This window comes from Phalangium opilio, unplaced genomic scaffold, assembly GCF_054372755.1.
Source record: "Phalangium opilio isolate 3A_F unplaced genomic scaffold, DU_Popi_V2 ptg000024l_1, whole genome shotgun sequence".
Taxonomy (NCBI): Eukaryota; Metazoa; Arthropoda; class Arachnida; order Opiliones; family Phalangiidae; genus Phalangium; species Phalangium opilio.
The window spans coordinates 10531434-10546095 of NW_028324155.1; the positions used below are offsets into that span (position 1 = coordinate 10531434).

The 14662-nt window shown below is 37.5% G+C and overlaps 1 protein-coding gene across 1 annotated transcript; it reads right to left on the minus strand.

Annotated features, from left to right (window-relative positions):
• Nucleotides 1-1005: 1005 nt before the first annotated feature.
• Nucleotides 1006-4135, minus strand: LOC149692856 (uncharacterized). The gene is made up of 6 exons (XM_089868772.1): nucleotides 3387-4135; nucleotides 2857-3349; nucleotides 2629-2797; nucleotides 2278-2495; nucleotides 1893-2212; nucleotides 1006-1835 (listed from the first exon to the last, which is right to left on the minus strand). The coding sequence occupies exons 2-6, from the start codon at nucleotides 3004-3006 to the stop codon at nucleotides 1625-1627; spliced, it is 1068 nt and encodes a 355-aa protein (XP_089724898.1). The 5' UTR covers nucleotides 3007-3349; nucleotides 3387-4135; the 3' UTR covers nucleotides 1006-1624.
• Between the last annotated feature and the right edge of the window lie 10527 nt (nucleotides 4136-14662).

Sequence of the window (14662 nt, forward strand, 5' to 3'; positions counted from 1 at the left end):
ACGAAAATCAATATCCCCCCAAAAAAAAATATTTGCAATTTTTTTATTTTTTTTTCTTGCGCCTCATAAGGCTATTTTCGGAAGTTCCATCAATCCAAAGCAAATAGAATTAAAAGAAAGCAATTGAGAACTGGGTAGTTTAATGAAACATTGGCTTGTGTGTTCTCAGTAAAATAAACACACACCAAACAAATCTTGATATATTTCTTTCTCAGCTTACTCTCAAAATCAATCAATTAGATCTTTACTTCAATATTACTTTTTAATCTCATCCCTAAAAAACAATTGATTCGACTTTCGATATTTTGATTTCTTGGAGTTATCAAAGGTTTCGTAATGAAAACCTGGTTGGTAATTGTAATTCGGTTTACAGAAGTACTCTCCTTGATATCCAAATGCGAGTTTTCCCTTAGTATGCCGATAGGGAATGGATCAGCAAAGAGTTCTACGTTGTTACTTTGGATCTCCTTACATCCTCACTGTTTATTTGCCTTTGGTAATAGAGACTGCATTTGATAGTTGATTGTGACTTCGGGGGAGTTTTGGTGTTAGTGTCTTATGTATTTCGATGCTTATCGTCGCTTATATTTAAAGAAGAGTCTGCTGAAGTCATCGCTTTTCTAAGCGTTGGCTCCTCATTATGGGCTTCCCAAAAGAAATAAGCCCTAAGGCAAACTTCCCTCATTCAACCCTTGGCTTCTACCATATTAAGAGCCACTCTATTCTAAAGGATTGAACGCCCGCTAATAACACCACGAGGATCTTAAATAAGGACACTCTTGTATGGCTGTATGTATGCATTTACGTATTAGCTGTACAGCTCAATCTATAGATGCCCTGACTAACTTAATAATAATCAACGCTCAGGGCTGAAAATTCTCAGTTACGTTACTCTTAAGAAGTGGGCATGCACTTGGAAATATTTTTCTAATTCGAGAAGATGTTTTTAAATAACGATGAACTTTTACATTTAAAAACCAATTTTTATTTGCATCTACCTTTTGAAGTCAAATTCAACATGTGCGTTTTTCAGTTTTCAACCGGAATTTCCAGTGTACTTTTTGTCTTTAAGACAAAAACGATATATATAGGGTGCTATGTTAATGAGCGTGTTTATTGGGCCCAACTGAGTGGAAAGTATAAAATAACATGGATTGTACAGCCCCCAAACATTGGCCCCTAAAACAAGAAAATATCCAACAATGTAGAGTACGACTTTAAACCGAGGGACCAGCTTGTTTTTGAACTATCTAAAACCGTTTTGTACCTTTACTCAGCAGAAGGGTATAACCAAATGTTGTACAAACCATGTTCTTAGATACTTTTCAGTCAGTTGGGCCCAATATACACACTCCTTCACTATTGATGGACTGTATATTCCAGTGTCAATTAATATAAGACATTTAATCTGTATTGGACTGCTAGTTAATTCTAGACTATATTGCAATTATTTTTTAAACCTTAATGATCTTTTAGTGCGTAATTACCACCTAGTTAAAGGTAAAATTGAAAGTGACGTAGAATGGAGTTGTTACGTTGCTGGTGTTCTATATTGAAGTGGAAAATTATTTTTTGCGTTTCAACAAAATCGAATTCGTCTCGTGACATATTAAATATTTAACGTCTAAGCAAAGTGGTTGAAGATAATTTCGGTAATGAGCACGGCTACTGTTCCCGACAACAGCGTGAAAAGTAAGTAGAAGGGAACGCTGACGCTGCTCAGGTCCAAATCAGCCGCGCTTTTCATTGGTCTCTTCCAAGTGACATGCCCATATAAATGACGCATCTCAAGATCCAGATAGTCCAACGCTTGCGTTTCGAATAACGGTTCCACGCTGCAATAAAACATTCCTCAAGCCCCTTAATCATTTTACGATAACACTCATACCGACATCAGTTGGACGAGCTCGTGAATGATGGGGTTGTTTTTCATCCAAGTGGCGTTGAACATGAGGTGCAAGTATTCGAAGGCCAGTTCTTGTCGCGAAAAGTAAAGTCCTCCGTGGCTCAGGAAGAATTCTTTATTCTCGTAATCGAAAGTCAAGAATTGTCCCAAGAACCAAATCAGAAAAGTGTCTCTCGTGATCAGAGCTTTTTCTCCAGAAAGAAGAGGAATGTACGCGTCAAGCGCAAAATATTCCTCAGGCCTGGTGTAAATGCTCTTCTTATCCAGCGCGTCAAGCCATTCTTTAACAACTGGATCCCGCGTTGCCTATAAATATACGCAACAATGACTTCCGAAGAGGAGAATAATTTAACACGGAAACGTCTATTTACCAATACTTTCAGATACTCGAGGGTTCCAGATTCTTCGAACATGACAGGTGGAATTCCCGATTTGATCAAGTCCGAGAGGGTATCGATGCAATTGTAGCTTTCCGTCGTGAACTCCGTGCGCAAGAAACAACTCAAGAAAAACAGAATGAAAGTCACTCCGATCAGCCACGACGAAGCGAGCAGACGACGAGTAACGTGGGGCAAAATGGAGGGAATAGCTGTAGGGAATGTAGTTATGTCAGATTAAAGCGCTAGCCATCTTTCGGTGGTATTCTCCGCTAATTGGATTGTGGAAATCTGAAGTAATGGGAAATTTCTTTATCAAATGTAAACAAGCTCTGGATTGCTTACGTTCGGCGCACAAGAGCGAGGCGTTCTCCCAGACATTTTCCAGGGATTCTTGGGCCAGCTTCTTGACAACTTTCTTGGTGGACACCGATTGGTATTTGTTGGTTACGACGGAGTGAATGACGAGCAAAAGTGACAAAAGCATCAAGGTAAACACCATTAAAATCACCACCTAATTAAGGGAATAATGTAGTTCAATGAATTGGGAAGCGACTCGATTGCAAAATTTACTGGAGTGTCCATATTTAAGAAAGATAAGGATGTGGACACGACTCTTTTGGGGGAGGCCGACACGATAATCATCCTAGCCGTTTCGTACACCGGAGACGGACTGAAATACTCCTGTCGACCATCGAAAATCGTCAGTGGCCCGGGAATCATGATAAAATTTGATTTCTTAAACCAGAGTATAGATTAACAGGCAAACTCGTACAGTTCGGAGCAGGACAATTTGGTCTCGCCATTTTGGTCTCGCCGATTTGGTCGCGGGACTAATTGGTCTCACCGATTTGGTCTCGGTACTATTTGGTCTCGGGACTATTTGGTCTCGGGACTATTTGGTATCGTGATTATTTGGTCTCGGGACTATTTGGTATCGTGATTATTTGGTCTCGGGACTATTTGGTATCGTGATTATTTGGTCTCGGGACTATTTGGTATCGTGATTATTTGGTCTCGGGACTATTTGGTCTCGTGATTATTTGGTTACCTAATTAACTGCCTCCTTTTCCAAAGCAATGGTCCCAATAATTCGTTGCCACCTTTTCCAAAGCAATGGTCCCAATAATTCGTTGCCACCTTTTCCAAAATATTCTCCTATTAATTAGCTGCCACCTTTTCCAAAATATTCTCCTATTAATTAGCTGCCACCTTTTCCAAAATATTCTGCTATTAATTAGCTGCCACCTTTTCCAAAACATTCTCCTACTATTTAGCTGCCACCTTTTCCAAAATATTCTCCTAATAGTTAGCTGCCACCTTTTCCAAAATATTCTCCAATTAATTAGCTGCCACATTTTCCTAAATATTCTCCTATTAATTAGCTGCCACCTTTTCCAAAATATTCTGCTATTAATTAGCTGCCACCTTTTCCAAAATATTCTGCTATTAATTAGCTGCCACCTTTTCCAAAACATTCTCCTACTAATTAGCTAAGACCTTTTCCAAAACATTCTCCTACTAATTAGCTGCCACCTTTTCCAAAACATTCTCCTACTAATTAGCTGCCACCTTTTCCAAAACATTCTCCTACTAATTAGCTGCCACCTTTTCCAAAATATTCTCCTAATAGTTAGCTGCCACCTTTTCCAAAATATTCTCCAATTAATTAGCTGCCACCTTTTCCAAAATATTCTCCTAATAGTTAGCTGCCACCTTTCCCAAAATATTCTCCAATTAATTGGCTGCCACCTTTTCCAACACATTCTCCTACTAATAAGCTACCACCTTTTCCAAAACATTCTCCTACTAATTAGCTGCCACCTTTTCCAAAATATTCTCCTAATAGTTAGCTGCCACCTTTTCCAAAATATTCTCCAATTAATTAGCTGCCACCTTTTCCTAAATATTCTCCTATTAATTAGCTGCCACCTTTTCCTAAATATTCTCCTATTAATTAGCTGCCACCTTTTCCAAAACATTCTCCTACTAATTCGCTACCACCTTTTCCAAAACATTCTCCTACTAATTAGCTACCACCTTTTCCAAACATTCTCCTACTAATTAGCTCCCACCTTTTCCAAAATATTCTTCTAATAGTTAGCTGCCACCTTTTCCAAAAAATTCTCCAATTAATTAGCTGCCACCTTTTCCAAAAAATTCTCCAATTAATTAGCTGCCACCTTTTCCAAAAAATTCTCCAATTAATTATCTGACACCTTTTCCAAAATATTTCAATTACTGCTAATAAATTGTTCGTGGTAAAAGGCGGGCTTTTAATACTCATATAAATAATCTTCTTACCCCCAAACAATGTTGGGTTGGGTTAGGTCCCGAGACCCAATTGTCCCGAGACCCATTTGACCCGAGACCCATTTGTCCCGAGACCAAAACGGCGAGACCAAAACGGTGAGACCAAATCGGCGAGACCATAACGGCGAGACCAAATTGTCGCGTACACTGTAAAAAAGTGAGATTCATCTTTGAATGCTTAGACGTGCATAGCCCCAACACTGTGGTGGTACGCTTTAACGTTCAAATTTGAATAGTTTCTTTGCGTTCAAATTTGAACAGATCACTATTGTTCAAAATAAAACGGTCACGCATTCAAATTTGAACGGTACGTAAAAGGTTAGTATATCGTGTAAATTTAAGCACGAAACTGTTCAAATTTAAATTGAAAATTAAACGTTTAATATTGTATGTTTTTGCAATCATTATTGAGCAACATCGGATAGTTTGATCGAGCGTTCATATTCAATTGCTTACGTTCAAAATTGAGCAGTTCACCATTTAACAATACATGGTGGACAAGCGTTTGATGAAGCATCGAAACTTAACAGTAGTAGCGTTCAATTTTGAATAGAGAAGTTCGATTTCAAATTTCATTATTGAATTCCTTATGGTAGGCCAAACTATATTAAATGTAGGCACTGATAAGGAAGAAATCTAATGTGTTTAAAGCTAGTACATCTTCTCAGGGCGGGTGGACTTGAAACACATATATATTAATCGTTGTGTAGAATAATAATTCAATTTTATGAAGAGAGACTCCACTTTTAAGGGACGTGTTCATTATCAAGTTCCCCTCAATTATAAAGGAGTATGTTTTACGTTATCAACCGATTTGAAGGCGTTTTACGTTATCAACCGATTTGAAGGCGTTTTACGTTATCAACCGATTTGAAGGCGTTTTACGTTATCAACCGATTTGAAGGCCTATGTAAATATAAGGGATTGGTGAAATACACCATAATCCGTAACCTTTACTTTGATATTATTATATAATGATGTTTATACAGACAAATAATATATTTAATTCAGGGTAAATAAGCAAGTTACAGTAAATTGTTGAGATGTTATTGGATTATTATTGAAAGTTTTGTTTTGATACCCAAGATCTTGGATGATACTGCACACTTTTCCTGATTGAACGCCTGACATTTCCAAACTGTTCAATAATGAACAATTGCGCTTACTTTTGAATAGGACTGTTCACGAGCCGAGCTGAGCGAGCTTTTTAAAAGCTCGGCTCGGCTTGACTCAAAAAACCGGCGGCTCGGCTCGACTCGAGTCGAGCTGGGTCTTGGCTCGGCTCTAGCTCGGCTCGGCTCGAAAATGATCGAGCCGAGCCAAGCTGGCTCGATTAATATATACATTTTTAAAAAAATTGCTACTACCAACGTCAAACTTGAGAACGAAATGCCATCTCATGTTTAGGAATGTAGAGGTTCAGTAAAACCTGCTCGGTAAAATGTGCTCAGGGTTAGAGACGAGAGATTTTTCCCACGCTATATTTCGTGTAAAAATACATCGGAAAGCTATTGGTGGAGAGAATAAAGACTAAAAGGGAAGCACTATATCAGTGACCAAGCTCGCGAGCCGGCTCGCGAGTCGTAGTGGCTCGATGCCTGTCGGCTCGGCTCGGCTCGACCATAAAAAAGCTCGCTCGACGCTCGTTAATTAATAGAGCCGCAAAAGTGGCGGCTCGGCTCGGCTCGGCTCGAACTCGGCTCGTTCGTCACGAACCCGAGCTGGCTCGAGCTCGTGAACAATCCCACTTTTGAATACCCATTGAACGCTGTTTTTCTTATAGTGTTGTTTTCTAGCCAAAACACTCGTTTAAACCCCAAAAACACTCTCGTGTGAACGCCCATAACGCTCTCGTTTGAACGCCTATATCACACTCGTTTGAACGCCCATAACGCTCTCGTTTGAACGCCTATATCACACTCGTTTGAACGCCCATAACGCTCTCGTTTGAACGCCTATATCACACTCGTTTGAACGCCCATAACGCTCTCATTTGAGTGTCAAAAACAATCTCGTTGGAACGCCATTAACATCCTCGTCTGAATGCGCAAAAATTTGTTATTTGAACGTCTAAAACGCTCTTCTTTTAATACTTATATAACCTATAGAACGCCATAACTACCATAACTGAACGCTTCATTAGCGCAAGGTGGTTATTCAAAATTGAATGGGATAAAGATTAATTTTTGAATGGTAATACATAAGTTATTCAAAAATGAATGCTATAGTTAAGTTCTAATCAATATGACGGTAGTTTGTTCAAAAACGAATGCTAATGGATAGTTTTGAACGCGTAAAACACTCCTCGTTCAAAATTGAATATCTCTGGTTAAATCTGAATGCATCAATAGAGGCTTGTTCAAAATTGAACGGTCGCTACCATTTTTGAATGCCAAAAGCACGCTCATTTTTTACAGTGTACCGCGTACAGTTTAATTAAATTCGTTCCTATTTATCTTTCAGTTTAACTTACGTTGAAAGCTTTAGGCTCATTGTATAGGTTGGTAACTTCATTAAAGCTAATTTTATGGTCTTCGTAACATAGTCTAAATCATCGACAAAATTATGTTACTATGAGATATAAACGTAAGTTTAAAATTGGCCATAAATTAGCTAAAACTACTTTCAGAGAGATAGTTAACATTTCAAAGAATATAAGAAACCCTTTGTTGCTTGTGAGATTAAGGGTTTCTTGTTTACGATTCGAAATGATTTGAATACCGATTTGATTTCTCAAATTTTTTAACGTATAAACAAATACTTCTCGATTATTGGTTTAAAATTCAAAATTAATCGAGTTGAACAAAGCAAAGAATTTGTCGATTAGCGAGGACTTAGACGCTAGCAACGCAATTCTTTCTCGCTCTAGTCTCGACACAATTTAAATTTCCATGAAATTCCATGTAATATGAAAAATACCGCATGTTGAAGGATCGTTTTAGATATTCCGCTATAAATATGTAAGATGACTTCGGACGCTCCATTTCCCACGATTCCTGACAAGAAATATTTAAACATTTTTTTCCACGAAGAAAAATCATTCTCCAAGACACGCCACCGGATTTCCATAAACTCACAGTAATTGTCGTCACGTTTAGTGGAGTTTCCTCGGCGTACCTAAAAAAATTATTTTCCAATCGACGACCACATTACGATTTTTAATAGGCAAAGAGTTACTTGTATTTAAAATATCGAGTATTTCCAAGAAATTTAAATGGATTCATTGCCATTTTGGGTTCCACTTAAATCCAAGCGTGTGCCATGCGAAACCTCTGAAGGCTGCAAAGTGTACCTGATTGATATGCGATTGTTTATACTATCATACAGCGACAAAAAGAGTGTGTTAAGTCGTAGTAAAATATATTGGAGGAGCTTAGACTCTCTAAACTCAAACAGAAATGTAATAAATGTTATTTTTGCTTTGACTTATAATTAACTTATACCCTGTAAAGTGATTGTTTTTAGTAGCAGCATAAGTTTATGAGGTATGTTCCATAAGTATGACACTACCAATACTTCGTAATTCTAGAGACTTACTGAGAGCTAGTTCGACAACGACAAGCGACAATTGCAGACTACACTCTGTGTTGCAGTCCATCTTTCTATTTAGTCTGTCCTATCCTTTGACAGCGCCGCACCATGCGTCGCTTTACGAGAATCTATGACGTTTCACCAACGCCGCTTCATGACAAGCTCTCTCAGTAACCAGTGACAAGCTTATGGAACATATCTTATGAACTCACGGAAAGAGACTATAATTGTTGGTTTTAGTAGAAATAGGATGGGAACTTATTCTTCTTCTGGTTTAAGTTAGCGTCTAAAATGAACTTTCGCGTAAACATTTAAGTGCGCGGTTTTAATCCAGTATACTGCTGTCGAGGTCAATTTTAATTTGACACAAGCCAATTAAGTGTTCACAAATTAGCTAGAAACTTAAGGGTAAGGTGAAGACAAAATTAACAAACCTAGAATCGATAATATTTTAAGAGAGCTCAGAGAATAAGTACAGTTATGGCATCAAATCATTCTCGACTTGTACCATAGGAGAGTTTTGGTATAACGCGTTATTATACCACTCACTCGCACTTACTAAACTGTTGCTGGGGTTCAAAACGAATCGCGGAAAAATTAGACGAAATCTGGAAGCTTGACTCAACAATGAAATTTATTAATTACTGTTATAGTTATTAAACGACATCTTAGACCCGGAAAATTTGTTTAATAGTTCTAAAAGTTTTATCGAATCGAGATTGGCTAGAGTTGGACATAGAAGAGAATCCGATAGGTACGGAAATATTTACCCTTTCAAGACTGAATTCTATTACAAGCAGGCTCATATTACACGTCATTTAATGATATTACGGCTGGATGATTTTTGAACAAAGTTAGTTAATTATCCTCCTAATGGAGTTAGTTTATGAACATTAAAGCTCGGTTTTAACTTAATGCTTTCAAGCCTCCTTTAAAATTGAACGTTTGAACTTTGGCAAGAAAATTCGATATCAGAAACCAAAACTAACTTGACTCGTGTAAAACTAAAGTCTATTTTTAATTTTAAATTTAGCTCGAAATGTCAAATGACTCGTTTTTAAAATCCAAGGTGACATTTTACATCAAAAATAAACTGTTTTTGACCATTTGTAATAAATTTCAATAATATCCGCGCTATTTCACGTTACAACCGGTTATTTGTATTTTGCCGTGCAAGTCAAAGCCTTCACGAAAACGACGGTCAAACTAATCAATCAACAAATTTTTGAAACGAAAGTAAGATAATTTAGTTTGGATGTTAGCGAAGCAGAAAATTGTTTTGTATTTAAAATATAACCTTTCAACTTTTAAAGGGATGTACAATCCGTTATGTATGGGCGGGGCCTATATCAAACTTATCTTCCATCAAATATAGCTCTACTGAGCATGCGTGAAGTTCGTAGCATTATCAGTGCATTGGGAATGGGCATCTACCGTAGAAACAGACGTTCAAGCAGACGACAGCCTAATCACTACTCCAGGAAATAGTAACACTACTACTAAAAAATATAGTTCTTGAGTCTTATAGACACGCCCATACAAAACGGATTGTACATCCCTTTAAAAGAAAACTCAATATCCCTAACTTACTTTGCTAGTGTGAAATGAAGTGTATTATTAATTCAAGAATTAGCTCGGAATTAAATCAAGTATCATTTTGTATTTGAATAGGTAATACTAATTGATCGTTTCCACGAATTTCAAATTCTAAAAGAGGCATTTTCAAGTTTTAACCAGTAAACTACAACTGTACTTTACGCCTAAACCCTTTCAATTTATGTAAGGACAATAGTTTCACAATCGAGTGTAAATTGCTAATTTAAACTTTAATGACAACATACGCCATAAGTACATATTAGGTAAAAATGTTTGTAGGAAGTCATCCTCTCGACTAGGACAGGTATTATTTAGATTTCCCAACTTGTATATTTAGTATCCTGGACAGGGTTGGCAACTACCTACCCAGTCCGGTTTAAACCACCTGGTTTAATCCGAATTTTTCCACTTAAAAAAATCCACCTAAAAATCCGGCTTAATTATGAATGAGGGAAAAACAATTTTGTGCCATAAAAATAATTAAAATACAACCAGAAACAAGGCAAAAATATATGAAGAGATATCTAAACATTATTTATCATAAATGATAAAACTAATAGTTATGTTAGTAGTTACTGTCCAGTTATAGCTTACAATATTATACCAGTATCACTCGAACTTAAGCGACTGTTAGTGTTAGGCTCGTGCACTCAGGAAAGAAATAGATTTCATGAAAACATTTTAGCAGTTAAACTAGAAGACGATTTTATACTGGAACCAGGGCTAGGGGACAGTCTGAGAAATAGCACACTTCCACTGGTCGAAAACCAGTTTATTAATTGCTTTTACTAGTTTTTGAATTCGAGAAGTGGGGTTACTGCTCCTCGGGACCAGTTTATTAATTGCAAATCTATGGGAGAACAAAGGGTGGGACCAGTCCGGAGATTAGTTTATTATTTCCATGCCATCTTTTACAATGTCATTCCAAAATGTAATGACGGAAAACATTGGGTTACTTTGCTGTTAGTAGAATGTAAGTATATAATTAATTTATTATCTCAGAAATATTTTGCTTCTGGACTAACTAGTTCAAAAAACTTTACCTTGGTAACCAACAATAATGTGCACACGATTGCCACAGTGCAATTAAGGTATTTTAAGAATTTTAACAAAGTCAAGGTAGTATATTAATTTTGTGGGTAAAATTTGTTGGGATTAACCTTTCAAGCTTTGCGGGTTTACTATAAATACATTCAAAAGTGAAGAGTTGATCGGTTTGTAAGAAATACGCTCTTAACATTGACAACTAGCTTTTTGCCAAAAATATCAAAAGAAACAGAGAATGCGTAGAAAAGTTGACGAGGAATTATTTTCGGATTTTTTTTGTGGCAACCCTGACCAGGGTAACCATATACATATATTTCCGTACGTTTCCATGACGGTGGTTTGATGCTCGTGGATGAGTTGCGTCCGGTGATAGGCTAAGATTAATATGATCAAAAGCGGATTATGCTTCACACATAAAGTACGTAAGTCCCACTTTTCCCTACCTTTGGCCATGGATTTCATGATATTCCCGAAGTAAAAACTAAGCAGACGAACAAAAAAGCTTTTAACCAATCATGAGCCCCCTAACCATAGATAACCTCTTCAATGACAGACCAATAGGCGACGGCTATTACTGTTTTCTTGCATGAGACCTCTACTCGACCTTGGGAGGCCCGGAAGGCGAATTTGCGGTATCGTTCCGTAGTCGTTATAAAATATTCAACGTTTTAAAGCTCAAGTTTCGAAATTTTTTGAGACATTTACTTAGTCTTCAGTCTTCAACTAAATATTATAAGATTTTCTTTAAATTTCAACAGAGAAATAGCTCTGCGAATAAAATTAAACACGAAAACTACAAATAAGCCTTGGCTAGATATCAGCGGCTGAGGCCGAGCGGCGCATCTCGAGCTGCCGGCGGCCGGGCTTGCCGTAACGGTAAAGGCCTGTCTTGACTGACACATTTTGCAAGTTCGCATCTTCGCTTTGCTTGTTTGCAAGATAGCACTACTGTCCACATTGGGTTTTCGCTACTTTGCGTCCTCACCTCGCGAAAATACAAATTTCTTGCGACTAGGTCAAGAATTTCGCGCCTTCGCGAGAAAAGCACCAATCACAGACGAGAGGAAGGGAGGGCGATTAGTTTCGTTTTTCTCTTTGGACAACGTCGATGGAGAATGGCAGATGGGGCAATGATTGCTCAAACTTTATTGGCTCTCAGAATTGGTAAAGCAAAATTTTTGCGTGTATCAGAACAGAAGTGCAAATGTTTTTCGTGATCTTTTGCAAAGATGCGAATAGACGAAGGCGTGACTACGCGAACGCGAGTTCAATGTGGACAAAGCTTAACGGCGAGAACAGAAAAATACCTCGTTAAAAAACAGATGCACGGCGTCTTAAATAGTCCAAGCAAAAGCTCCCCAGATTGATAACATTTTAACGCCTTACTCCCAAATAAACTTTGGTATTGTGAACAGTTTTATCTAAATAATATTTTAGATACCCTACTCAGTCTTTATAGTAGTTCTCGATTTTAGGTACGTGGTAAATCGGTTCTTTAGGCGGAAGGATCGGATGGATCCGAAGGAGCCGCGTTACTGAACTATTTCCCTCCGCGTAAGGGGAGGTTCTTTCCTAGGAGCTTAGAGAATATCGTGTAGCTCCCCCAGGCACATGTTACGTACTTCATGTGTAAAGCCTAATCGGCTTCTGATATGATGGTCTAAATCGGGGCGGACTAAGGCCGAGGGAGATTATGATATTTCCCGTCTGGAGCTTAGCTTAAAAATCGATGACGCGTTAAGTCGCTTCAGCTACTAGCTGGGAAAGCGCGGCTCTGACTACGCAACGAGATTTCAAGAGAAATGAAACCAATTATCCCCTGATATTAGAACAGCTGGTTAAAAATGTTGTATATAGGCTGTGTGTTTTTACACAAGTTGTTTTTACAATCAAAGTATGGCTAACAAAAGATAAAATGCGTTTATACTATTAGGTTGGGTTCAGGTTCGGTTAGATTAAGCCGGGTTGAGGATTAGTTAGGCTTTGGTTATACTGGAATTAAAGATGTATTTTAACTTCAAAATTAAACTTTTGGAAAAAGTCAACCATATCAGTTTCAAAACCTTGTCTTGAGCAGGAAACCAGAAGAAGCAAGAGCTATTTGTAATAATTCCTCCATGTTTGTTTCGCCAAGCTGAGAACTACGCGTTCTACGTCATGCGATCCAAAAAAAGACTATTTTCTTGGTGACCGCGCTGGTTCAGCGCTGAGCAGCGTGTCGTCAAACCCCAAAAACAAAATCCCGTTCACTAGGACACGGCTAACAGCGTTGAGCTCTGCTGAACGCAGCTAATGCCAAAAAGTTATTTAAGTACGCGCGTTAATCACTGCACTACTTCTCTCACAGTGTTATCAATGCCTTTTAACAACTAATACAAACAGAGTGTTATTAGCTTGTGTGTGTATAATAATCTCCATAAGTGTGAGCAGAAAGTGTAATAAATAACTCCTGTATGGAAACTCGGGAAGGCAGTGATGAGAAGAGTATGGGTTACTAGCACGATATCTCTCGATGTTGTTGGGTGTTCTAGTGAGAAGGCGGTAGAAGTCTACTACGCCTACACGTACCTATTAGTCAGATCGATAAAGACATCCCTAAAGCATGTGTCAACTCTATCGATGGAAGGTTTTGGGTTTTCGGCTGACTGGTTGGTTGGCCATATCTTCAACAAGTTTTATATAGGTCAACAACAAAAGTAAACCTTCATTTCACAGAGCTAGGTGGACTATTTCTTTTTCACTGCAATTCCACTTATCATTTCGTCTAATTCGGTGACGCGACATGTATTTCCACCATTAGGCAACAAAGACCTAAGATGCCATATTTCACTCAAACCTTTTTATCCAAAACTGAAATATCCGCAATTATACGGCAAGGCCCGGGTGTATTAAGGAACTGGACACTAAATAGTCTTAAAACTACCAACTTGCATGATGATTCTATTTTCTTTTCTCTTTAAACTAAACTTTTTACAACTTTGAAATCAAATAAAATGATGCATAAAAAATGCAACGCGTCGAAAAAAACTACGTTCCTAGAGGCAGAATACCTCAGAGTTTGCGTAATGTTAAGAAAAATTCAATCTGCCATTATGGAATCGTATTAATAGAGACAGCTGCAAAATAATGCACTTTTAAAAGAGACTCATTTTAACTCTAGTAAAATTACTCCGCTGAATACGGTGTTAATGTCGCGTAGTTCGATCTGAAAGGAATATCATATTTCAAGTTTGATGGAGTTTTGATTTAAAAAGTTTTGTTAAGAAAAGTATTCCTGGGACATGGGACACCTGATACTAAAGCCTTCAGAGTCTACGGTTGGGAACTTGGGTACACGTTGTGGCTCATTACCTCGATAAATCGAAAACAGTCTACCCTATTTATTTTCGAAACGAGCCCTGGTTTAAGACTCAACATGAAGAATATTTCGACTCAGATCTTTCAAAAGACAAATTGTCTAATCGGGACATGTGCTCAGACATTTTCAAATACTTCCGTAAAAATAGCTCAAAATTTGATCCTTCTTAATTGAATGTAATCAATTTAGACATTAATTATATTAAAATCACATTTTGATTAAATTTAGATAATAATAATGAAATGAAATGAAATGAAAATTTGGTTTATTGTGTATAATAAAAGCTACTACAGCTCACGAGATAATACACACTTATTCACAGAAAATATCAACCGGTATTCATAGTACATACATAATAACAAATATATCTTAAAAAGAACCGTTAAATACACTATATACAATTCAGAGGGTATTGTCATAATTACACTATATACAATTCAGAGGGTATTGTCATACTGATATCATATACAAATCAGAGAGTATTGTCATAATTATTGACCATTAACACTGTTTGCCAATTATAAACAAGAATAA

Bases quoted from the DNA above. Each gene is read 5' to 3' on its own strand.
- LOC149692856 (XM_089868772.1), bottom strand. From the start codon at position 3,006: ATGATTCCCGGGCCACTGACGATTTTCGATGGTCGACAGGAGTATTTC. The intron at 2,798-2,856 runs GTAAATTTTGCA...TCCCTTAATTAG, and splicing joins TCTTAAATATGGACACTCCA to GTGGTGATTTTAATGGTGTT. The intron at 2,496-2,628 runs GTAAGCAATCCA...CATTCCCTACAG, and splicing joins CTCGCTCTTGTGCGCCGAAC to CTATTCCCTCCATTTTGCCC.